Below are 26961 nucleotides of genomic sequence, written 5' to 3'. Positions count from 1 at the left end.
CAGTGGGAATGTTTTCGTCAGAAAACATTTTATGTAAACAGTCTTGTTTATAGGGCTGAAATCTGTTGTATTAAAATTAGCTGAGTCAAGTTATGGGATGGCTTAGGTAGCTGGTTGTGCAGGGTTTATGGCTGTTCTGGTAGGCAGGACGACTGTGTAGTTTAAGGAAGGCTGCCCCAGGTTGCTGCTTTTGCTGGCCAATGTCCGCATGTCGTGATTCAGCCCTTTATTTTTAGCTACCTAATTACAGCCAACTGCTGCACAGAACATAGATAAGGCAACTAATTTTAATATGAAAATCACAGTAACATATTTGGTTCATTATGGAAAAAAAATCTTTTTTTTTTCTTTTTTTTTTTCCAGAATTGCAAGTAACTGGCAGATTTTTTTTTTTTATTATTATTATTATTTTGGTATAAAGGTCTTGTTCTTGCAAAAAGCACTTACGGTTAAAATAAAAAAAAAAAAAAGCAAAACATAATGAATATGACACCATGAGTTTTCATGATTTTCCATATGACAGAGACGTTTAATCATTTTTTTAAATCTGTTTGTGGAAGACTTGTCATATGTTTAGAACAAAGTTTCAGACATTTCTGACTTTGGAAATAAACTTGGAAGGCCTAGAAGACAAATATAATCCCAGATTGGTAACCTTTAAAATAACAAAAACAGCGGTCAAGTCACATATGCTGAAATTGATCCCCTTTCCTCTAATTCAGAATCAGTCCATGCAAAAAAAGCAGCTGTTAGACTGACCGTCCCTACACCCTATAGACATGGCCTGCCATCCTGTCAAACATTTCTTCTGTGTCAAGTTAGCATTCCATTTGTGTCCTTGAATAGTTTTCACTTAAATAAGGCTAGAACAAAAATGTGCAGGCTGCTGTGCACACAAAATAAATAAACAAGCAAATAAATAATTAAAAAAATAAAAACCAGCAACTGAAAAATCAAGGTAAGCGTGAGTTTGAGGTGGATTTGCACTGTGATGTTACCTGAAATAAATGCTCTTAGTTGCATAATGCATTTTTATTCTGGTCTTGTTTATTTTACCCTCATATTTGTACCCCCCAGATACAGTTCCTGTTTTGCCATTGTAGTAATATTTTGCACTATAAAACTTGTAATATGATTCTATAAGTATATATTGAAGAAACTAGGTACAAATACAGGAATGTGACTGTAGAAGAGAATATATGTACATTTTTCTAGTATCTTCTTGGGGATTACACAATACTATAGTGTACATTATGAAATTGCCTAGATACTGTGATCTTTATGTAGTTTCTTTATACTCTTGAACTGATATGTGGATGTTTTGAATTCTTCATATTCTTTTTTTCTTAAAATATTTTAGTATCCTTCCACAAAAAATGGAGAAAAGATGGTCAGAATGTTGACAAGTAACTGTGCCATCGTAGTTATTTCAGTAGTAGCAATTTTTAATAACTAGAAAATTTTGATTAAAATCAGTTGTTTTATTTAAAGACCATCAATGTCAAAGATATATTTTTTTATATTTTATGTACCTTAGTATTCTATTGTATTGTGTGGAAAAAGACAGTACTCTAAGAACTGTCTATTCTAACAGTAATTGGAAAATAATTTGAATAATGTTCTGTTAACAGTGCTTCCAATCTACTTTTTATTCTTAGAGATCTATGAAGTTCTTTGTATTACCAAAATGTTCTTCTGTTGTCAAAGATCCCTTTTAGAAATGCAACCATGTGAAATCATTCCTCATTCAATTTCCATTTTACATTTTGTGACTTGACTCATCAGAAAGTCATATTTTCATCCCCATAATGTGCAGCATGCTGATTTTTGTATTGTTCTGCGTTAAACAACATGTATATAGTACGAAATCACATGCAGTTCAGTTTTCACAGGACACCAGAATGGCTGAGGCTGGAAGGGACTGCTTGAGGTCATCTGGTTCAGCCCACTGCTCAAACAGGGACACCAAGACTGCCCAGGACCTTGTCCAGATGGCTTCTGATCTCCAAGGACAGAGATTCTACAACCTCTCTTTTTTTAATATTATTATTAATTATTATTATAATTATCAAATACTAGAGTTCAGCCAGTGCTCTGAAGTCTCCTAGAGTCAACATTAACGGTTCAGATACAGCCTGAGATTGTTCTGTTGCATCTCTTGGAGACAAGTTATCTGCATTTATTGATTTGAAAAATGATCTTAAGTTAGTAGTGGCTATTTGTCATCCTCCAGTTACTTTTAGACTCCAAATTATTCTCTCATATTTATCATGTGTTAGCTATGAGTTAAAGCTCAGATCTTGAGGTCATGATCTTAAAAAGCTGCCAGAATGAGATATTAAGTGTGCCTCCAAGCCTGCGCAGGAACCCATCCTTCCCTGTTATGAAAACTGATGGGACTCATGCCTGAAACTCAGCGTGGTGCTCTGAAGATTGCCCAAACTCAGGGAAGAACATGCTTGATGCACCCAAGCAGAGTTTTATCCCGGGGTTTGCTGTCTCAGGGCCAGCTTGCCAGGAGTGTTGTGTTGTAATACATTCATAGGCACATTCGCCAATAAGCTGATCATAGTTTTCTTATGGTGTCTAAATGCAGGACCAACAGCAGCAGCTTAGGGCCAAAGACAGCAACAGGATGGGGATTCATGGACTTGAATTCTAGGAAACAATAATGGATAAATAATGGATAAATAATACAACTAGTATATTGTTGTGGAGGTATCAGCACACTAGCACACTCTTATCAAGAGGCTTTTTTGTTGTTGTTATGTTTTAAGGAGAACAATGAGATTTCTGTAAAGGAATTTTTATTCTTGGGAGAAGAATTGTGAGATAGTCTGGGGGAAGATATGAATCAATTAATTGAAAATTTAGCGTGTAGGTGACGGAGGCTGGTAGTTATTTTTGTTTTTGTTTTTGTTTTCTCCCTGACTTATTGTAGAACTTGAAAGTTCAGTGCTGAATGCAAGATGAGAGCTAAGATTGGGAATAAGCCAAGGCAGACCTTGAAAGTGAAGATAAAGACCCTATTTATTGCAGGGAACTGTGGGAGGTATTTAAAGACAGGAGACGTGATCTACAGAGATGGATTAGTAAAATGACCTTTACAGCAGAGTGATGAGTGAGACAAAATTGCATTTATCAATCTTGAGGAAAATAATATTTGAAGTAGTCAAGACGTGGTTTTGTTGCAAGTTTAGATGAACTTAAGAAACATGACTAGATACAAAAGTGTGTATCTCAATGTAGTTGTGCAGAGTCAATCTTTGGAATTTTGCTTTACCTGGAGGGAATGCTCTGGGAAGGGTTCAGGATGGTGTCATGACATGGTTTACAGTCATCCCAAAAATAAGTGCTTGCAAATAGCATGGTTTTAAGTTTTTTTTTTATTTTGTTATACAATATTTATTGATGGTTTGCACTCATCTCACAGAACAAATAACTTGGGAGGGTGTGTTAGCCATTTGCTGTGTTTCCGAAACATAGTTTAATAATTATTACTTCAGCCAACAATTGCTTTCTCCCTTTGTAGTTTTGATTTCTTAGTAGATACAATTGATGTCTTTTTAGTTATACATTTATCCTGTTTCTAGTTAGATATTTTGTCCTTCTTTATTTATTTTGCTACTTTTCCTTACTTCAACTGTTTTTAATAGTTGATTATATGTTCTTCCTCAGTTGTAACATTGTATTTGAATCAACAAGGTGTTGGTCACTTCTTACTGTTTACTGTTCCCTCTGCTGACCTGGCTCGTAGCTGTGATGTACTGGAGACTGATCCAGTATCACCTTTCCTAGTTTGTGTATTTAAGCTAGCTGCAAAGCAAACTGTGTTTTTTAATCGTTATGACTTGTGTGAATAATACGACAAATATACAAGTCTATAAATGGTCCTTCAAATCTGAATGTGAAAAATAAACATTCATGGCTCAATTGGCCAAATCTAGTTGTGTTATGCACGTAGTCCCATCAGTTACTGAATGCGTGCTTATTAATTGGCACAAAGCTGATCATTTGAATCCCTGCTAGCCTAGCAGATGTCAATAATGCTTGTACTGAGAGCTGTCTGTGTAACATAAACTAACTCGTATATTTTTTTTTTTTCTTTTAACAGTCTTACAGTAAAGGGGCAAGAAGAAAAAACCGATTTAAAGGTTCAGATGGGAGTACATCTTCTGACACTACCTCTAACAGTTTCGTACGCCAGGTATGTGTTTTTCAGCTTCTTAGACTGGAAGACTTGCTGATGTTAATGTTCAAATAATTTTCTTTTACAAATTGTCAAATCAAAGAGTGATACTGTAGCCTGAGAAATAGCAAAGGTCTCTGCCAAGACAAGGAAAAATATTTGGTTGCTATTGTTTTGATCTTGGCAGAAAAATACTTTTTTTATTTCTTATTCATTTCCATGTATAGTAGATTTCTATTATTTTTGTTTCTGTAATGCTGTCAGGTGATTAAAGCTGGAGAAGGAGGAGGTGGTCTGATGGAAGCGCCTAAAGTTGCAACATTTGGGAGAAAGCATCAAAACCCTACCAGTCCTAGGGATTTCCTGCTTAAAATAGTGCTGTGCAAGGCAGTATTAACTTTGATGTTTTCCACCCACATCCCAGTGTTATTTTAAGACATGGGTTGGAGGGGAAATCCCTGGCAGCATTGTGCCCATCGTAAGGATGCTGAAAGGCCTGTGGAGGATAGAGGGGTGCTATAGGCTCCCATAGCCTGTGCCCACTCATGTGTGTTTGGGGTGCCCCCTCACACAGAGCCGCATGGACCCACCCAGACCTGCGTGGGTGGTTGGAGAACAGATCAAGCAGGTCAACAGAGGTGATGAAAAATGCAGTGAAGGACATCCAGAGCCTGGTGTGGTCTTTGGCTGCAGACTGGTGCTACTGAGGCTGTGCTTGCATGGAAGGAGATTGAATTTCTGCATGCTTATGTTGGAGAAGAACCTGGAGAGCATGAAAGGTACTCTGACTATGCCTGTCCAAAGAGAAATACAGGTTTTCATGCCCTGCTGATTTAAGCTGTGGTTTTACAAGCGTAGACTTTGTCATCTTTTTTGGAGGGTTTCTGGAATTCAGGAGGTTTCATTGCAGAGTTTTTGGTTTTACCATAAGGAAACACCAGACTTACCTCTCACTGGCTTGTCTTCCTGTGTTTCTCCAGCTCAAAACATTCAGTGACTCCACTGCTGTTGCACTGGTTGTTTCAGTACGCATCTTCTGTTTACAAAATATTTCTGCTTTTTCCTGCTGCAGTCATGCTGGCAGGTTTTGTGATAGGCTGTGGATTTGATAAAGGCAGGTCCGTATTACATTTCAATGTCTGTTGGACATAGGTTTGAAATGTTACTTGGTCATGAGAATTCATCAGTGGCAATAAAAAACATGAAGGTAGAAACCCTGGTTCAATAAATTATTAATATATGGCATTTTGTTCTGTTTAAAAATACTCTGAAAAAAAAAAAAAAAGCAGTCAAAGTAGCATTTAGGAGTGGCAGCAGATCTCCCTGTCCCAAGCATTCTTTGTAAGGAAATCTGTATTGCTGTTTTCCTTAGCCTCCTCATGAATGTTGAGCTCAGCTTGGAACATTTTTAGCAGACTACGAGTGTTTATTTTACACCAGCTGCACACAGTTCTTTGCCTTTCTTGTTTACTTAAATGAGGTCTGAAATTGGTCTTAAATATCCCTTCTTGCTGTCATTCATGGGAGCAGGGCAAGGAGGATGGATGATCAAACTTCATATAGATGTTGAGGTGGATTCCTGTACTCTGGCGATCTGACTGACTCTATAGAGTGTGGGGCATGATTAATCAAATCTTTGAAAGCAAACTTACAAATCAGGGTAGGTGAGCTACAGTCTAAAAGTGTCTGTATCTTTTCCAATGCTACGAGGGGAAAGTAGACCATGACTATGTCAAGTACAGATTTTTAGAGAGGAGATTTATATATTTCCCTGAAGTAAATCTAAGTTTAGTAGTTACACAAGTGATATAATACAAATGACTGAAGGGTGAAATGAGCTTCAGGAAAAAATCAGATTTAATAGATTGCTGAAGCAAAGCTCAGTATTGAGATGGTATTGTGACTGAAGATAATGAAGGGATGTTAACAGATAAATATATGTTATTATGCATTGTCCAAAAATTATATTTATATATATATATATAAATACAAAACATTCCTAGTAAATCATGTATAGGTAGAGATTGAGTTGAAGAAGATGTATAGGAGAAATGCATCGTCACAGTTGCTGGTACAGAGTTTATTTCAGAGCTTAGATTGCATCTTCAAGAGGCTTACCTGCTCTGATCGTCCCCCTGGGACAGCTTGTGTTTCTCCGGTATTAATGAAGATGTGACATCGGTCACCAGGTGCAGTCACATTCTGCTGTCTCAGCTGCTCTGTCCTTCTCTCAGTGGTGCATATTGCCTGCTCCGTGTGTCTGTCTTCCTTGGAGGATATTTTACATGCTATAAATGTATGTAATTGTGAGAAAAAGTGAGTGCAAGAAATTGCCGTTTCTACTGAGATGGGTGAATGTTGCAGAAAAGCAGCAGAAAAATAAACCCCAAGCCAGCAGAATCAATCATGCATCCATTTATTTTACTTTATTTTATTTTAGTGTTACCTTAAAACTGGAAAGTCATTTTTTGCATGGAGAGGTGTTTGCTGTTTTTTTTTTTTTTCAGTTGCTGTGATCTGTACATGGTTACACACAACCTCTTTGTTTCAGCAGTGCTCATGATGCCTACTGCTGCCTTTTTTTCCTCCACTTTTTTCCTTCCCCCTCACTTCCTGTCTCCTTTCACATTTACTTTGAACTTGTCCTGCAACTTTTATATGCATCTCTACAAATACTCCCTTCTGCAGTCAAGAAGGAATCCTGATTGTCCTGAACATCTATTGCTAAGGGCTGTCTACATTACTCATAAAGAAGGAGGAATGTCTGGAAGGTGTTTTTGCGTCTTCTTTAGCTGATCTGGCCTTAAACTGGGAGAGCTGGGAAAGTCGTGCAGATTCTTGTTGCAGGAATTGATGGGAAATGGTGCTGAAAGAGAGAAGAGAAGTATGTCTACGTCCTGAAAGAATGTTCTGTATGTGTAAGGCAGTGGAGATGCTGTGCAAGAACAAGTTGTGTATAGGATTCAGTCATCTGAATCCAGGGAGGCACTGGCCATTTAAGTTAAAGCTGCTGCAAGGGAAGGGAGTTAGTGTCTATTACTTACATTGACAAAGCTTTATTGTGTTTACATTTTACTATTTCCTTAAAGACATATGCACCTCTGGCTCCAATATGTGCACCTGGCAACTTTCCTGCAATGCATACCAAATACTATGTAGTAAAAACTATGCCATCTTAGTTTTATTTGAATGACAAAGAACAAAGTGACATTTTATTCAAATTGCTTGAAAATTCCTGCTGTTGTATAAGGAGTATGAAATGCACCCTGCACAACTCTATGCACAATGATCTTTTCCATTTAAATTTGTTTTTCAAAGTACTGAAATAGAGAAGAGCCATATATAAAAGAAGCATTAAATTGAAACAAGAGCAAATTTAAAAATGGTTCTGTTCCATCCAATTGAATCTCATCTGTACTGTGAATTTTATCTGTTATAGATTTTTATTTCTATTTTTCTCTTGTGATACTGAAAACCTATAAGGTTTTAGGATAATGCTTTGGATTATATCCCAATCTGTTAATATTAGCAGAATTATTTGTTTAGTTTTGCGTCCAGAATGTTATTTATGAAGTTGGAGCTTAAGAAAATAACAACAACTTGGCGTTCCTACCACTTGCAAGCAGCTCCTGCTTGACTTTTCAGTAGCAAGAGAGGGAGAGGGAGAGGGAGGGAAGCGTTTTTTTTTTTTTTTCCTTGTGTCGTGTTGTGAACTCGTATTGGCAATTACGCAGTGTATTTGGAAAGGAGAAGCCTCGCTGCACACCATGCTTTAATCAGCTCCTAACTAACTTTAATCAGTTGTCTTTAGGGAGATAAAGAACATTGTGTTATATAGTTTTCATCATCTTTTCTGAGCTTTGGAGTGATAAGCAGCTTGTTCTTGGGGTTAGCTATGAAAGACTGAATTGAATCTGATCTGTACTTGCTGCCATTTTGACTGATGCATGGTAATGATTTTGTTCCCAAGGGTTTTTCAAAATACAGATCAGACAAAATATTTTGCAGACAACACTGTGGCACTTCCCAGCAACATTATTTCAAGCAAATTGCATGTTCTGATAGCATTACATATTTTGTGGTTGCACTTTAGGACCTGTATTTGTCAAGGTTTTATTTTAAATCCTAATGATTAATCACAGAGGCAGTCTGAGTTGTTGGGATTTCTATGTATTGCAAAGACAGATTAGGTTGTGAAATAGACTGTGGACTTGCTTACTGAAATATTTAAGGTTTTACAAATCTGTTTTTTTTTTTTTTTTTGCCTTTAAATATTGGCTTGATGCCTGTTACACTGTGTTCACTCAAAAACACAGCTATAAATAATTATGTAGGGAATTCATTATTCTGCTACTTTCCTCTAAGGACATTTGCCTAGCTGTGTAATTACCTATTGAATTTTATGAATGGTAAAACTAAGATTTGTACTGAAAAACTATTTGAAAATATTGACTTAGTTTTGCTCATAAACAAGCCTCTTAGTCGTGAGTTCACCAGAGATTCAGGCTGTGTCAGAAATTTCTTCCCGTTCTTTTAATTGATTTTCTTCCAGATATAGAGTTTAGCTTTGATTTTCCTTTTTGCGAGTGGAAGAGCTGTTGTATTCAGTTCGTACATGCAGCCTGCCAGTCTGTGCATTTACAGGCTGAGCCACAAAGAGGTAGTGCAGCCTGGGGACAGGCATTAGCTTTGGTGTTAGTGCCTAGGACTAGCAATCTTCTGCTGAAAAACTGCATGTGCTTTCTCTGCTAGCACTATTCTTGCTTCATGAAGACTGTGTGTGAACAAGATTGTGGCTAGCCAGAATATCTAAATTTAAAAAGGCTCATTTGCAATTAAATATATTCTTACAGTCTTTGTGTGCCTTTAATTATGAGATGTGTTTGGCTTGTAGAGAAAAAAGGAGCTTTTCAGACTTGCCTTTAGCTTTTATACATAACAAAACGATGTGTGTCAGAAATTTCTAGAGGTATTGTGCAAACACTGATTGTAATACACGAAAACATATACCTACTATTCTGCTTAATTTTATCATCTTTTATTTCTGAAGCTTCTGTCTGGGAATATTTTGTTAAGTTCATCGTGTTTCTGGTCTCATTTGTACTGATTTCACTGAAGGCAATGCCAGTGATGCCTGTGGCCTGTACTTGCTATTGTGGCTGCATTGAAGCTGTACATGACACATGCTACAGCATCTGCTCATTTGAAACAGATTAAAACCTTTGTTTTGTGGGTTTTAAATTTGATGGAATTGAAGGATCTTATGTTTTTCACTGTGAAATACAAGGTTTTGAAGGGAATGTATTGAACTTGGACAAAGCCAGCTTAAGTCATGGTTTGTATATAGAGTGTGATTTTGGTACAGCTTTCTTCTTTTGGCAGTAGTGGGAGCTGGCAAGCTCCGCTGTTAAGGCCGGAATGCGACCATAAATCATGGTCAGGCAGTGTTGTTTCAGGGTGATGTGCTTTTTGTGTCAAGCAATATTAATCTGTCTTTAGTCAAATCCAGTGAATCTCTATTTATTATGATACTAAATTAGATAATGTCTCTAAGAGTAGTGCTTGTATAGGAAAGAGAGTATATTTTATGTATTTCTTGTCATATGAAGTATACCAAGTTGATAAAAGAAGAGTGGGTGAAGCATTTAGAGCAATGTAGGGATTCATAAGAATATGTCAGTTCAGCTGTTGATTTAGGGTTTCATTCATGGCTGATAAATCACTTCCTCTGTCATGTGGTAAAAGGTAGCTAGACGGGGAGTAGTAGGAGGAAAGATTTGAGGAAAGGAACAGATTGGGAGTATGTGGCTGGAGGAAGGAAGTGGGGAGGGAGGAGGAAGGCACTTGCCTTTTGGTGGCAGTTGTGAAACTGCACTCTGTGTAGTCCTCTGTGTACATGGGAAAACTGCAGTAGGCTCATTGGGCTATACATTTCCTCATCTGTAGTAAGGGTTTGAAAAGTCTCCTTTTTTGGCCTGGAGAGAATAGAACAGATGCCCCTATAAAGCATGGGATTTTGGCATGCATGACTGGAGGGGAGATGGCTGAGAAAAAACCCAGCGGAAAGGAAGTTCATCTGCGGCCTTCAATTCTTTCATGGGCCCTTTTTGCCTCAAATGGTTACTAAGAATAGAAATCAAACTGCTGCCATGTGTTTAAAAAAAATAACAACAAACACACACATACATAAAAACACACCCTCTAACCAAAACAAACAGGCAAGACATCATAAAAAGTCTTCTTATACATCCGTTTACTCTTTCCATACTTCTTATAGCAGGGTATGAGAAAATTACAGGGGAGAACAACTAAATATAATATTTTATTAAAAACTGAAGGCTAGGAGTCTTTTTTATAGCCTTGAACTGACATACATGTTTGATGTTACTTTGCAAACAGCTGAAGTCAACACATCCTTTTCCAAGCAGCAGTGAGAAAGATGAAATTTTGAAGATGGGGCTTATACTTGGTGGCTGCTGAGATGATTGCCAGAGCTGCTTTTGAGATTGCTGAGGTGATGTGGGAGTGTTCAGAGGCTTCTGAGAGGATGTATATGGCCCCCTGTGAGAGGACATGGGGAGATGTGAGCTTGAGGTGAGAGAGGACATCTGTGTGGGTGGCAGCTATTGGACCTGCTCTCACATCTGTGTCTTCAGTGCTCCAATTGCTGCCATCTTATGCATGCCTCCTGGCTCCGTGCTTCTCCTCCGTGTATGCCAGGGTGAGAAGAAATGTTTTTTGCTGTCTACTCAGGGTATACCACAGCTGGCACCCAAGTTTGGCAGCATCCCATGCATCCCTTTGTAGCGAGACATTTGAAAGACATGACAGGACTTGTGTGTCCCAGAGATTTCTGCAGGTGAGATTTCTGCAGGTGACAATGCTGCCTCTGTGCCATGGGCACGGCTGCTCAGGCAGATGTGAGGTGTTTTAAGCAGTTAGGAAAACTGGTAGACAGTTGCATCATCTTTGCAACGTTGCTGAATGTACAGTTGGAGACTTCCATCATAATGAACTGTATAGGGAAAGGCTTGAGCATAATGGTGTGTTCTTAAGGCTTTTTTTTTTTTTTGGCCAAATGTCTTCATGAATGGTGATTAGTCTCTGGCTGTCTCTCTTTTGCAGTTTTACATTAATTGGAGTGTATTTTTGCATGACCTAAATGTACCAAAGCCTTACAGCTGCTCTGAGAACCTCCTTGCCTCTGTTTGTTGATCCTTTGGATGCAGGAGCTATGAGAAAAAACTACACAGTTGTAAAGAGTTAAGAACAAAATTAGGAATAGGATTGAATAAGAATCAAGTGTTTTGTTTATTTTGTCCCCTGCTTCTCCCAGGAAATTCACTGTGGTTTCTGGTTCTCATGTGCAGCATTGTCTTACTTGAAATAATAATTTCGAACATTGTGGTTTGATGTAAGGTTCTATTATATGCTATCATAGCTGTCTTCTAGTTATAATAAGCAAAGACTTACAAAATATCTGCAATAGGATGAGATTTCCACTGCATATGTTTAATTATATTTAATGCAAAACCTGTCAAAAATAAGTTATGAAGTTAAATTTTGTCACTTCTTCTTACAGGCCTATTCAGTTGGAGTGGATTTGTTCTGGGGTTGTTTTTCTGATTTATTTATTTATTTTAATGGAGCAGTGCACGATAAAAAGAAATATTTTAACACCATCTTCATTTTTTTTTTTTTTTTTAGAAATAAGGTGTTATAAACCATTTTTAAAATTCAAGCTTATACTTATATGTAAATGTGCAGTAAATGTAAATGCTGACTTTATTCTTTTCACAGAGAAGTAAATTTGAAATTATTTTTGTTATTTTAAATATTACATTGATTTTCAAGACTTGCGTTTGTGCTGTATGGTTTTGACTGGGAACAAATATTTAACGCAAGGAAACAGCTTGGCCTTCTGTAAAGCAAATGTCAGCTTAGACTCCAAAATACAAGCAGTTTCAAGGAAAAATGAACCCTGGTTGGCTGCTGTGCGGCAAGCTGCTTCACATTCACTTCAGCAAGGAGCAGAGCTCTTCCTAGTCACTGTTGGGGCTCAGGGAGTGAAGAAATGCACTTTGCAATTAGCCAGAGGGATCTACTGAGTCTTTTGCCTTTCACAATGCCAGTGCATTCCTGCTCAAACTCAGGAGTGTTTGGTTTCATACGTCACTAAGGAGGTACATTACAAGGTATACAAGTGCCATTTCTGTCCAATTACTCACGAAGTTGCCAGTTTTATGGGCAGTAGCAGCAGAGAGCTATCTTCTCCTGGCCTATTTATTCAGACAGTACTTCCAACACTGATTATATGTTTCTATAGATTTGAATGTTGCTTTTTTCGTCTGATCGCACTCAGCCTTTTCTTTGCTGGAATAGTAGTTGCATAGAAAAGCTTTGTGTTCCACTGCTGCTAAAATTAACTGTAAATCTTCAAATGAATTTACAGTAAAAGGTTTCCTGGGCATTGAATTGAGGAATGACATCCACGTGTGCACAATTAGTGCATGTCCTTTCAATGCTAGGCATGTAATATTTTAGTTCCCAAATACGATTGGCTTGAAAAATAGTAAGACCTGAAGCTGTCCTATGTATATGAAAAACTGGAAAGCTGCCCTTCCTTAACATTCGATCTTGTGGAATATCAGAGTTGTTCAATCTCTGTTCGGATGCATAGTGTTAATTCTAAGCTTCACATAAACTGGTAGCCTCCTAAGTGATAAATGATTGTCATCAAATGGTTTACTCATAGAATAACCGAGCCTTGAGTAGGAAAGTGAAGTGGTTCTTGCAGATGAGTAGGGAGCTGAAAGAAGGGGTGACGGGTGAAGTGAAGGGAGAAATGTATCTGCATCTGGCTTTTATATCTTTCTTCTTATTGTCTCCAGTGGTATTTCTGAATTTTCAGTTATTTTGCAGATTGAACCAGAAAATATTTGTGAAATTTGGAAAGGCTATTACAGCATGAAAACTAGACTTCTGGTTCTACGCTGAAGGAGATTGCTATGTCTTTTGTGACAGAAATTCAGCTGTAAGTCACTGTTGATCAGTTGGCTTTCAAAGGTCTGTATATCACATGCTGCTTTTGGAGGCATTGAGCTGAAGGCAGACACCATTGTTCCTCTAGAAAGTGAAGTGTGGCTAGTTGACATTATTTTTTCCTACAAACTATTAAAATTACGGTACATATCAGTAATGTCCCCTTACTACATTTCTAAAAACATGTTATTGTATGCATACCTCTCTGAAAAACAAATCTTTTTTTCCGCCTTTTTTTTTTTTTACATTAGGAAGAAATTCTTTTGAAAACAGTAGTGTGTCAAGAAAATGTTTGGTTATAATAAGAAAAGATCAAAGCTTATTTCAGCCTTGTTCTGGAAATAGTTTCAGAGGAAACTGCCAGGCTTAATAACAGAACATAATCAGAAATCGGTTGGTTTTACACATCTCTTCCCAACATTAATTACAATTTATCCATCATATGCCATTTATACTGAAATGGAAAAACATTTTCCTAGGTGGCTTATGTTGTTACAATAACAGGCCAAAGTGAAATGATAAAATAAAATTTCACAGAATCACAGAATCATGTAGGTTGGAAGAGACCTCCAAGATCACCTAGTCCAACCCATGACCTAACACTAACGAGTCCTCCACTAAACCATATCACTAGGCTATACATCTAAATGTGTTTTAAAGACCTCCAGGGATGGTGACTCAACCACTTCCCTGGGCAGCCCATTCCAATGCCTAACAACCCTTTCAGTAAAGAAGTTCTTCCTAATATCCAACCCAAACCTCCCCTGGCGCAACTTTAGCCCATTCCCCCTCATCCTGTCACCAGGCACGTGGGAGAATAGACCAACCCCCACCTCGCTACAGCCTCCTTTAAGGTACCTATAGAGAGCGATGAGGTCTCCCCTGAGCCTCCTCTTCTCCAGGCTAAACAACCCCAGCTCCCTCAGCCGCTCCTCGTAAGACTTGTTCTCCAGACCCCTCACCAGCTTCGTTGCCCTTCTCTGGACATGCTCCAGGGCCTCAATGTCCTTCTTGTAGTGAGGGGCCCAAAACTGAACACAGTACTCAAGGTGCGGCCTCACCAGAGCCAAGTACAGGGGACAATCACTTCCCTAGTCCTGCTGACCACATTGTTTCTGATACAAGTCAGGATGCTGTTGGCCTTCTTGGCCACCTGAGCACACTGCTGGCTCATATTCAGCTGACTATCAACCAATACTCCCAGGTCCTTCTCTGTCAGGCAGTTTTCTAACCACTCATCTCCCAACCCGTAGCACTGTTTGGGGTTTTTGTGCCCCAAGTGCAGGGCCTGGCACTTGGTCTTGTTGAATTTCATGCAGTTGGCCTCAGCCCATCGGTCCAGCCTATCCAGGTCATCCTGCAGAGCCTTCCTACCCTTGAGCAGAACAACACATGCACCTAACATGGTATCATCTGCAAACTTACCGAGGGTGCACTCAATCCCCTCATCCATATCATCGATAAAGATATTACAGAGAACTGGCCCTAGTACTGAGCCTTTGGGGACTCCGCTAGTGACCAGCCTCCAACTGGATTTAACTCCATTCACCACACCTCTTTGGGTCCGGCTACCCAGCCAGTTTTTAACCCAACGAAGCATACGCCAGTCCAAGCCATGAGCAGTCAGTTTCTTCAGGAGAATGCTGTGAGAATGCTATGTCTGTATTTCCCATACTTATAAGCTATAATATTTGCTCAAAGTCCATCAGCAGTTTGAAGATATCAAAGGGTAAAATTTGCAAAGTCTTTATGTTCTTGTTATTTTCCATGAAAAGTGAACAGTATTTAAGCTGCTGTTACCAAAAAGACAAAGAAATGAAAGCACGGTAACAGATTTGACCAATTCAAATGTCATTATACTTTGCAAACTGAATGTAGAAAATGAGTTAACACCTTACATAATAAATAAGTGTGGTGATAAAATGTGTTTTTGAGATAAAGCCTCTGAATCAGATGACACAGCCAAGAGGAAGAGAGACAGCTTTGGTTTAAGGCCTAGGAAGCTGTGATTCATTGGAAGTGGTCTGGAAAAATTGGCAGTGTGCTGTGTGCGTTTTTTTTTTTTTTTTTTTTTGTGGAAATGTCTTAATCCTTGAAGGTTTAAGATTTTTCTGATCTTGTTTGATTAATTGTTCATAAGCAAAGGCTACTTAAAACGGTACTTATATCTTTTACACATTGTTCAGCCTGCATGCGATATTTATTTCTTTTAGAAAGCCTGCATGCAGTGTAAAATAATTTGAATTTGCATTGCTAGGTAAAATATTGCTGAGGATTTGGAAGAGAGAAACTTCTTGAAGGTTATAATGCTGTGTCAAGAGACCTGCAGAAAATCTGGGGACTGCCTCCCGTAGCTATTACTATTATTATTAGAGATTATCATAAGAAATGTCTTTCTAGCTGGGAAAAGCTTTTACAGTAAGATACTTGGGTTGTTTCTATCCTCCCTCAAACTAACTTTCTCTGCAGTAGAAAGAAATATTCAGGTAAATTGCAGGTTCTCTTATAACTTCCATGTTTTCTGCAGAGAAATATTTGAATCTTGCTAATATGTTACATCTGTTGGATTTCAGAGCTTTGAGACTCTTTCAAGAAAGTTCAAAACAATATATACATCTTTCTTGAGTGTCTTCCAGAACTAGTATAAAATGTTATAGATTTTTTTTCCAGTTTAATGTATCTGCTTTAATAGCCTCTCAAATAGACACAACTACTGTAAATCCTGTAGAAACCCTATGAACAGATTATGTGAGTTGTTCTGTGTTGAAAAAGAGCCAAGAAATGTAAGTTTTCTTCCAGTGGGGCTAGATTCTTTTATTCCCACTTACAGATAGGATCTCTGGTGGCACAGTTGAAAATGAATAATCTAAGCTACAATTTAAATATATAAGAAAAGATTGAGAACATATTTTTGTACACTGTCTGTATTATAAATCCTAAATGTAGTTTCCCTTATATGCAAATAACACCTGTTAACTTATATAAGCCACAGTCACATTTCTTGTAAGACTCTGAAGACAGATGCTTCTTAAGTTAAAATAATTTATTAAAGTTTTGTTAACTGATGGTTCTTGAATGATCAGAAAAATACTTTTCAAAGTTTACATCTAAGGTTTCTGCAAATCTGTTTGATTTACGGATCGCACGTTAACTCATGAATTTCCTGGTCATAATGTGTAGTAAGTTTTGTGGACTTCATGGATGTGGCACTGACCAAGAGGCTCAAGACACTGTGATGGTCTTGTCTGGGCAGGTGAATGAATGCAGAGTTCTTTCAAGCCCTTCAGATTGGTTTGAAGATCTATGAACAAAGGAAAGGAACAAAGGAATGTATTATCTAACAGTTTTCTCATATATCCTTCCTATACTTATCTCATGTATCCCTGGCAGGCCACTTTTGGTTTTTAATTTCTTGGAACTTGGCAGTTTCCTAGAAGGAAATAGTAATTTTAGAAAAGATAGTAATAATGCCCTTGTTGTCTGCTTTTAGGTCATCACTTAAGAGGGTTTCCATCCCTTATTTCTGGCAATCAGTTAACTTTCTTCAAGTGTCTAGACTGTCATCGTCTCGGTCCAATGGATATGAGATAAAATTACAATGGGATAGTTCACATACACCTACCTATTTCAATCTGTCTTCTTGCATACTTTCTGAACAACCCATATCTCAAAGACTGATACTATAAATAATTATATTATATTACCAAGAGAAAGATTTTTAATTTAAACACTGACTCCTTCCAAAAGAAGAAAAAGCAGACAGCAATCAACTCAGACCAAGGTTTTGAATCTTTTTGTGACAAAATAAACCTCTATGGTTACTTTTGCATTTATAATTCTCTAAAATGTGGAAACTTATTCTGGATTTGTCAGAGCTGTGCACTTAAAAAAATCGGTAATTCTAGAAATTTTACATATAATTTGATCATGAACACTTAAAGTGTTTTAATTTTTTATCCTTCCAGCAAATTTTTGCTCTTCAGAGTGCAATTCAGAATTTACTTAATTTGGTCCCCATTATATGCTTGACAGTCAATGTGGTGAAATCCAATTTAACACCACTTCAAAATTTGGCATTTAATCTGGTATTCTTCTTTCTGTCAGAAGTTGGCTTTCTACCTTGGCAAGATTTGTCATGTCAGTCTGGAGCTAAATACTTACACCATACTCAGAAAATCCTTTGGTCTCCTTTGGCATGTGTTGTCATGCACTTTTTGTTATTCTACAGCTTGTACTTTCTGTCAAAGCAGGGTCAGCTAAATCTAGGGTTTATTTTCAGCATTCATCAACTGCACTTTGGAGAAATCCTACCAGTTCTTACTTTCAGAAATGGTAAAAGGAGACCAGTAACTTAAAAAAATATCTGTACCTTTTGTATTTCATCTCATGATTTTAACTCTAGCTATGGTAGTTTCATTGCTGACGTGTGGAAGCACTTGCAGGTGAGATACATTTGGCTGAGTTACTAGTCACCAGGGGAAACGGAAAGATGTGTTAATAATAATGAAAAACTCTGTTTCAGTGTTTGCTTGATTAAATAAGAGGAAAAGTTCATCCACAGGAACAGGTAGGGTCTGAAATGTCATAACTTTGACATATCTTTACTTAATTTGTGTTTTTGTCACTTCCTCAAAACAACTGATAGGCAAAAAGTACACAGCTTCCCTCATTGACCCCTGTCAGGAATAGGAGTGGGTCCCCTCTGTAGTGTTTTCCCTGGGGTTGCTTTGAGCTGTACCTATTTGTACTGCACTGCTGGCTTAAGACTGAAGCATGGTGTTCAGATGGTGGCATTGATCTCCTTGTTTTTTTCTAATTTTTGGGCTGCAAAATACTAGCCCATTTAGGCTTACCAGTTCGGTTGATTCTGCAGGACATCTACAAGTATAGATAGAACTTGGCTGTATGAAATTATTAATTTTGCTGTTTCCAAGGTAGTTTTAATTTTTCATCAATGCGAAATTTGTCAGCATATGTCAGTGTATGATTCTGTGTCAATTTTCACATTTGAGAAGGAGAAACATTGAATTGTCATTTAGACTTTGAATCCTTTGCTGTTATTGCCTGTTGGTAGATGGCTTTGGACTTGGGGAAATCCCATTCCTAGCTTACACAAATCTTAAATAGTAAGTTTTTAGGCAGATTTTCCTGGCAGCATACATAAGATTTTATTTTTTTTTGTGTTATAAATGTTCACTGTATTTATAAGAACAGTATTATTCATGGCTATTCAGAACACATACTTGAAGTCAAGCAGCTGCATCTTACACTTAATCTGGCAAACATTTACCTCTGTTTATTTAGAGCATCATTCTGTGATTTTTCTCTTCTAGCTCTTCATAAGGCTTTATTTTAGAGATCTCACCAAGGTGGTTCTGCCTGTTAAGCAGAATATTAGGGCAACCTGATCTAGCGGGTGGTATTCCTGCCCATGGCAGGGGGGTGGAATTGAATCGTCTTTAAGGTCCCTTCCCACACAAGCCTTTCTATGATTCTATGGGACAGGACCATAACTTGGTCTTAGTTGTACTAATAGACCTTCCTTTCAAGTCTGTTTAACTTTTTATGCATTGATACATACTCTGTGAAAGTGGTATTTTAATGGTCTCTCAAGAATTAGAAATACAATAGCTCTTCGGTTTCCAGTAGAACTGAATCACTCTCCAATGGTCAAGCATTGGAATGGGCTGCTCAAGGAAGTGATGAGTCGTCATTCCAGGAGGGATTTAAAAGACATGTGGACATGGCACTGAGGGATATGGCTTAGTGGTTGGACTCGGTAGGTCAGGCTGATGGTTGGACTTGGTGATCTTGAAGATCTTTTCCAACCTACATGATTCTGTGATTCTGTGAACTTGGGGCACCTCAGTCCATCTTGTTTTACCCCAGTTGTGGGAAAACCCAGGGTTTGGAGTACACCTTACTTGCACACAGGCAGGAAGAGGTGTGCGTGGACACCATCACAATATCCTCATTTGCCCATGAAGGAAACTGAAGTTTGCAAAGCATACACAATCTGCTGTGTACTTCCAGAAGGTTCTGAGATTGGCCAGCGAATGGACCACTCTCTGAGGCTGAAGGGCGTTCCACACATTTATATCTGTCTTGTTGGCATGTGTGTCCCCATCTACTAAAAGGAGAAATCAGATCCTGTTTTGAAAGAGAGTTTTGACCAAAAAAAAATATAAAATAATAAAATAAAATAAAATAAAATAAAATAAAATAAAATAAAAAAACGGCATTGTAAATTGTGAGGTAAGCAGGTGATTTGTATAACATAGTTTTGGAAACAGAAATGGAAATTAAGTTAATGTGTCAATACAGAGATTAATTCCAGCCTTTGTGAGCAGAAGACCAAGAATATTAGGTTGAATGAAGTGAAATTTTCCCACTGTGACTACAAACATTTTACATTGTCCAATTACTGTATAGAGTATGTGAGGGATTTCTAGATAGAAATGATTTATCTTATTGCTAGCAGTCTGTAGTTTGTTAGGTCTCTAGGCACCTTTATGGTTGTGACTACTCACCTTTATGAGGGTGACTGAAGCATTTGGATAAATGTTGCTTCTTCTGTTTAGGGTACGTCCTTACCATCTAAGAGAGTGTCTATTAATTATTATCCACGTTGAACAACTTGCTTGCTTTTTTCATGAAATGATAGGATACAATTTGTACTAGCCTGTTTTAGACTTAAACATTTTTTTTTTCTTGTTTTTATCTTGCTTTTCTAGGAGAAAAGGTACCTGGTACAAAGTCAAACCTCACTGTTGCTTATCACAATTTGTATGTCTTCAGTGGATGCTGTTGGGAATAGTCAAGGCAGAAAGTGCCACTTGAGCTCTCACCCCAGCTAGCAGGATTCCTGCTTGTGCTTGATAGTCATGGTGAAAGACCAGTTCCTCCAGAAGTTGATTTGTATTACCTAAATTAGTCTTCTGCTCTGAATTATGCTTCAGAAGAAGGTAATTTTGGTCCCACTGGTACAGGAGGAACATCAGCAAACCAGCTGTCTCATTTGGCTGCCTGTGGTTGGTGGTTGTGAATGGTCTCTTTCGCTCATACCTATATCTGATGGTCAGGCTCTCTTCTCAGCTGATGTTTCTGCAGCTGTTTAGCATTAGTTTTATCTCTTTGAGTACAGATTCAGCACACATTGCTACAATGTTTTCTGTGTCTATGTAGCTTATTTATTTCTATGGGACCTTTCTGCATCTGTTCTACTATATTGAAATCATATGGTCTTTACCTACAGAGTGTAGAATACAGCAGCACATATGCTGTTTTTAATTTTATTGCTGTTCTGCATTTAGGAATGACTCATGACTCCGGAGATTGAGTTGATAAAACATTTGCACATCTCATTAATCTAATACTGTAATTCCCAAGAAACATTACAGTGAAAAAGCCTATTGTTCAGATGTTGCATGGTGAGCTTTACTTTATTGATAATACCATGGTCCACATATAACAATCCTAGGTGTAATTTTCTAACAAATGAAAATACAATGCAAGGACTCCTTTACAGAATCCAAAAAGTGATGTCTTGGAACTCAGACCTCAGGGAGCTTTGGATCAAGAGTTTTAAAAGGCTGCACTTTAATTCTGTTACTCATGCCATTCATTGTCATTAATATCAACCTTGGTGTTTTTCTGAGCAGTGATATTTTTCTTTCTGTTTTCAATACAAAGCTTGGAAATTGGTGACAGCCACCTGATTCAGCAAGAGATTGGTTTAAAAACTATTTTAAAGCTCTTATTTTATGTAAAGGTAGTCTATAATGTGATGCAGAATAATAAAACAAATGGAAAACCTCATACAGCCTTGCTTCCCTGTAGTTTTACAATTCTCATTTAGACAAGAATTTTAATGTATAGCATAGATAGTGAGCTACTTTTAAATTTTGAGGACTAGATTCAATTTTATTCTTGTTTGGCTGTCTATGTCTTTCTACTTTGTCTTGGAGTATAATGTCTCCTGTCTCCCCTGCTTCCCTCCCCCTCCAAAAAATCACCCCAAAACCACAAAGAGAGCTAGTGAATGATCTATATATAGTCTGGTGTTTTTCTTTTTTGCAGTATAAGAGATTCTGAAAGTGAGGAAAAACAGAAGTTAATGTGGACCCTGGCAGACAATCATTCCCAATATTAATTGTAATGGAATGTGCCTACTGCAGAAACAACAAGTAAAAAGTAGGAAGCAAAATCAGTGGAGAGTCTACTAGAAAAGACTTGGCCATAACTGGGATTCAAATCTCTCCCTTCAGAGACGGTAGGTTTAGGCCAGGTTTAGGAGCATCCTGTTTTTCCTGGGTCTGGGCAGCCTATCTCTGCAAGAACTTGAAGTCTCTCTGTCTTGAGCAAAACTTTGGTGTTTGCTGTAGCTTTTTTCATGGTGAATATTAGTTTGCAGCATTTGTGTATCTTTTCCAAGTGATAACTTTTGTGATAACCAAATTGTTACAAAAACATACCAAGGATGATGATTTGGACTGGGGTAAAATATCAGCAGTTTTCAACATAAGGTAAACTCATTGGTTGTAAATAGCTTCTCCTCTGTAGTCCTTTTCAGAATATTTTTTTCTTAACTGAGCTAAATTTTTCCTCCATCATTTCTTTTTTTTTTTTTAATTATTTTTTCCTCCTGTAAGAGGATAGTATGATGAGGTGTATCTGTAAGTTGAGGTAAAGATCTTTAGTTCTTTTAGGTCATTCATAGTTTGTGTGTGTTTTTATATATGTGTGTGTGTATGCATCTTATTTGGTTATTTTTTTTTTCTCTGGAGGACGTAAAAATAGACCTCTTGTCCTGAAAGTTCCAGGCAGGCTGGTGGGCACCTGATGTGTGAATTTGCCCCACAGTTGCTGAAGGGCAATATTCCCTGACCTGCAGTGATTTTTTTTTTTTTGGGCTCATGTAAACAACATTTGCTCTGTTCAACATTGTATGCATTCCAGGGACTTTCTGTTTATTGCAAGTACAGGACTGGACACAGACACTCCAGTTTAAGAAATACTTCTTAAACATCCTATAACTTCAGATTTTGACTTCCAGTTTAGGTTGCAGATTATGCCTACAAGCAATCAAATTTAATGCATAGTATTATCATGTCTTTGCTATAGACAATGTCAATAGAAACATAAATGAGCAAGTGAGCAACAGGTAAACTGTATGAACAAATGTGCATATAATTAATATGTATTAAGTTACCTGAGATCTATGGACAACCTTGGATATTTCCTCTGTAGTCAGTCTTCCTTATCTGCCTGGATTTCTTATGATAAATGCCAAAAATAGTCACCTTTTTTTCTTTTTGATTATTTTGTCCAAACTTTTATTCTTTTTTGTGACTTAAGACATAGTGTTGGTCTGTGGATAAACTCTAGTAAGGGTTTTCCTCAGTAAAATGGGAATTTTATCAGAATGTCATGTCCCAAATACTATCAGATTTACAGTAAAAATGATACATACCTTACTATATCTTGCTGAAATTAATAGCCAGATAAACTCTGTAAGAACAAATAACTGTATGTTTGTAACATATGTTCAAAAAAGCAGTTTTATCCTAGCTTCACTGTTTTTAAGTTTCTGTAGAAGTTTCTCTCTTTTTTTCTTTTTTCTTTTTAACTTTTAATAGCAACATTCACTATGTGCTGCAGGCAATAAAACAGAGTAAATAATCTTTCTAGAATGTGTTGGACACACTTTCACTGTTCTCTAAAATATTTACATGAATTACAATAGGTTGTTTTCATTATTTTTTTTTTTTGAAAGTACATCTTCTTGGACCTTTTACTTCCTTTTTTATCCTTTAACAAAAAATAATAATTAAAAAAAACACTGTATATTACATAAGTGATTAAAATGTGAACTGAATATCCTTTGATCTTGAAGCAGCTTTGGTTGAGGCCCTACATGAGGCAGACGTTTAGGAGCAAGGGAAGTTGGAAGAATAATTAGAGGGAGCCAGAACATGATGATAAGTTGGTGAGGTGCTGAGACAAGTGCTTCAGAGCCAGGACTCGTCTCACGATTTACTGGGTTTGGGGAGAATCTCAACAGCTGCTATACCAGGCAGCATGAAGAAGGTGAGGAGCAGCAGCCATGAGTGGGCAGGGAGTGAGGACAAGGAGGGGAGCAGAACCCTGAGCAGCTCCTGGTGTCCCACGTGGGCCCTTCTTTCCCCTGGGATCTGGTGAAGGTCTTGGAAAGGTGCCTTGTCCTTGAGCAGTGAGCGAGTGGAAATAAATGGTGGAAGAGAAGGTTATTTGGGGGTGAGAATCTCAAACATTGAGGAAATGCATCTCCTTGTGATTTCTTTGATGTGTGGGGCCAGCTCTGTGAAGAATGAGCTGTGGACAGTTGTCCAAGCAAAGCAAATGTATGCTGTGTTTTGTTTTTTATCTTGAAAAGCAAACAGCAGTGATTTTTTCTTCACAGCCTCTGTCAGCATATGGGCAAGGCATAAGTGTCAGGCTGTAGTATCCGCTGTGTGAGCGGGAGCAGGGCGTCCCTTTTATATATGACCCTTTCTATTGTGGTGCATGGGCAGGAAGGGAGGGAAAAATGTGAAGTGCTTGAACAGCTGACAGTATTTAATATCCTTATCTGCTCGGAAATTTAAGCACTAAAGAGGCACAATTTGTAACAGCCATTTTCCCCTCTTGGAGCTGTCATCTGGGCTGTACGTAATGGATTATTTTGAGGGGAAAAATGCCTTGAAGACGCAACTTGCTGCCCTCACAAATGACTTAGTATCTTTTTTTTTTTTTTTTCCCCACATATGTTTGAATTATTTATATCAGAGATTCTGAAATACTGCCCTGGCACAGAAGTTGTAGGAGAGTATTGGAAAAACTGCTTGGTTTTGTATTCTGGAGAGTGACTTTCCCTGATCGTGATGAAATGCAGACTTGATAACCACTGAAGAGCACTACAATGTCTTGGCGGAAAGGCCCGTGCCCCCTTGGAGCAGAGGTAGCTCCTGCCATGCAATGGCTGTGGTCGCAGTCCTGTGTGGGCTTTGAGCAAGCATTCAGTCAAATGGGGGAGATGTAGAGGCAGTGATTGGCAAACTATTACTTTCTACTATTACACTTTCTTTTTGAGATCTATTTCATAATGTTTTCAGCCATTGGGGCTTATGACTTAGAATATAGTTATTACTGTGATAGCAGCAGAACAATAAGCATCCATCATTCAAAATCTTTACATCTGAAATCTTATGCATTGCAAATAATTTCTTGATTAATAAATAAATGTGTTATTCAAAATAATCTGAAACATTTTGGTTTTATTTAGCAGTACTGTCCAATCATTCTACATCGGGCTTTAAACGTTGTCCGTCAGTGGGCTTCCCCTTGCTGGTGCTGTACCATGTTGTGTTGTCCACCTGTTTCTTTAACTGCCAATTTTATTATTTATGTGTGAGCATACACCTATTCACAGACTATTGAGTGTATTAATGATATTGAAATAAACTTTATGTTTATTTAATTCTGGAGGCACGTGCTTTTTTTTTTTTCTTTTTTTTTGCCTTTTTTTTTTGGCTTTTTTTCCCCTTTTCATCATTCCAGGCTTATGCTAGTTCTTTTATTGATTCAGCCTGGGGGATGATAGGCAGTTTCTGCTCCTGTTTAAGGACACTGACTGTCATGGTAGTCTAACAAAGGCTACCACTACTTTCTAAAGATGATTGTTAAAGTTAAAAATATTTCATTGCTTTTCCTTTTGTATTTTTCCTTTTTTTGTTGTTGTTGTTTGCTTCTTAGATATGCAGACTGGCTCTAGTCATGATGTTTTTAAATTTATGCTTTTGTTTCTACCTTAAGTTAAAGGAAACCAAACTCTCTAACAAAGTAAAATGTTCTCTCTTTGCTGAGATCAAGATGTAATAGATCTACTATATCATGCAGAAATCTGTACTTTGTTTTCCAAATTGTTCCCAGTTGTTTCCAAAAGTAAGCAAAACTAGATATGGAAAAAACAGCAAACAACAACAACAACAAAACACCTTGAATAGGAAGTGAATGAGGAGTTTTAATTTTCTTGCCAATGTCAGAAGTTAATATCATAAGTGTCTGTTTCTAGATATGGGACAAATCACCAAAAGTATGTTTTGATGCCATCACTGTTTACAAGTCCATGTGGCATTGTGACTTGGTCTTTGCAGATAAAAAAGAATAGATCTCAGATTTTTAACTGTCTGGACAATTCATGAAAGGCAATGAGACATGCATGATGATTCAAAGAAGTAATCATGGACTTGCTAAAATTTAACCCATGTTAGCCTATTGTTTTATTTGCATTTTAAGCAATAAAAAACAAATTGCAGTGTCTTATTTTATTAATTGTTAGTCTTTGTGCATTGTTTAACATGATACCAGATGCTTCCTCTTCTAATTAATCCTACAGGAAAAATATTTGAGCTCTATTAACAATATTATTAATAAACTGACAATCCTGACTATTAAGCTTCCATCAATACTTTTATAGACAGCTCATTTATGTAATCTGTTTTTAATATATTTTAATATATGCTTTTAGCTAGACAGTTGTGACAAAACGGTCTTTTTTTTTTCCTTTTCTTTTCTTTTTTTTTTTTTTTCCCTAGAGATTCAAATGATAGCCATTTTTACTGCAATTCAGGTAGCTCAGTAAGATGTTAATTAAGTACATCCAATTGACTGAAGATGTAGTGACATTTTCCCCTTTGTCCTTTCCATTTGCCCTTTTCATTCTTCTTTTCTAATATTATGTATTTGGTCTTACACTTTAAATTGGCAATCCCCTTAGCAGAATCTTGCATCATCTTCTACTTAAACTGGATAAATCTAATTAGCAAATTCCTGCTCCAGCATCTCATGTTTGATGTAACACTAAATTGAACACAAACTGGATAACTCTTGTTTGTGTTATTTATGTATGAGTGTGAGAGCTCCAATGCTGTTGCTGGTCCCATTACACTCGGCAGACTTTGGTACGAGGGAGGCATTTCCTTCCCCTCTGCTCTCTGTGCTCTCCGGCTACTTGCACAATGGAAGAAGTTTGTTCTCAGTTCTGTTCCTGACCCAGTTTTGGGATTACTTTAAACTCTAGCGCTGGTTACTTACTGCTAAAAAAACACTCCTCAGAGCACACAGGTATCAATAAACCTGCATGACTGGCATCAGTTTTGTCTCTGTGTTGCCACTGCAATGCCTAGAGCTTGCTTCTCATAGGACCCACTGTGTTATTTGTTACCCAGAAACTGCTTTAAAAATAATTCCTTCAGGTAAAATTAAATCTAATCTTTAATAGATATTGCTCATGAACAGAGTAAGAGATAGCTAATTTAGCATTTTAAAATACAACTACTTTAAAACAGAAGGGTTTATTGTTTTATTTACTTGCTAGGAGGAGGTCTCAGGTGTCTGTAATCTGTCCCTGCCAGAGCTGATGCTATCGTTACCAGGTTGCTTCTGCAAGGATTACACCCCTTTTCTCCATGCTAGGGCAGGTGATGGAAGTATCTCTTGGAGAAGAGACACAGGGCCCAACGCCTGACAGTCTGAAGGAATCAAATAGTTCAGACTTTCCAGGGGAAAGTCTAAGTCTTAGTCCTGAGCATGAGCTGGAAGCAATTCCTGTGGAAGAAATTCAAGACTTTGAACCTGAGAACTTACGGGAGTTTGCTGCTGCTGAAACTACACAGGACACTAAACCTGAGAATGGGCAGGTACAGCAAAGG

The 26961-nt window shown here is 37.6% G+C and overlaps 1 protein-coding gene across 13 annotated transcripts in view; it reads left to right on the top strand.

Moving 5' to 3' along the window:
• The window catches only part of CACNB2 (calcium voltage-gated channel auxiliary subunit beta 2), a 243706-nt gene that overhangs the window by 8013 nt on the left and 208732 nt on the right, over nt 1-26961 (top strand). For 8 of the 13 annotated variants that reach the window (XM_080578285.1, XM_080578284.1, XM_080578278.1 and 5 more), the window contains exon 1: nt 4214-26949. In XM_080578285.1, coding sequence (XP_080434411.1) covers nt 26719-26949 — 231 coding nt within the window. In that variant the 5' untranslated portion in view covers nt 4214-26718. The other 5 variants (XM_080578282.1, XM_080578281.1, XM_080578286.1 and 2 more) reach the window with 1 other exon arrangement.

This window comes from Anser brachyrhynchus, assembly GCF_964034855.1.
Source record: "Anser brachyrhynchus genome assembly, chromosome: 2".
In the NCBI taxonomy this organism is placed as follows: domain Eukaryota; kingdom Metazoa; phylum Chordata; class Aves; order Anseriformes; family Anatidae; genus Anser; species Anser brachyrhynchus.
Note: the sequence above shows the minus strand (reverse complement) of the source record. Positions and strands in the feature narration are given on the sequence as shown.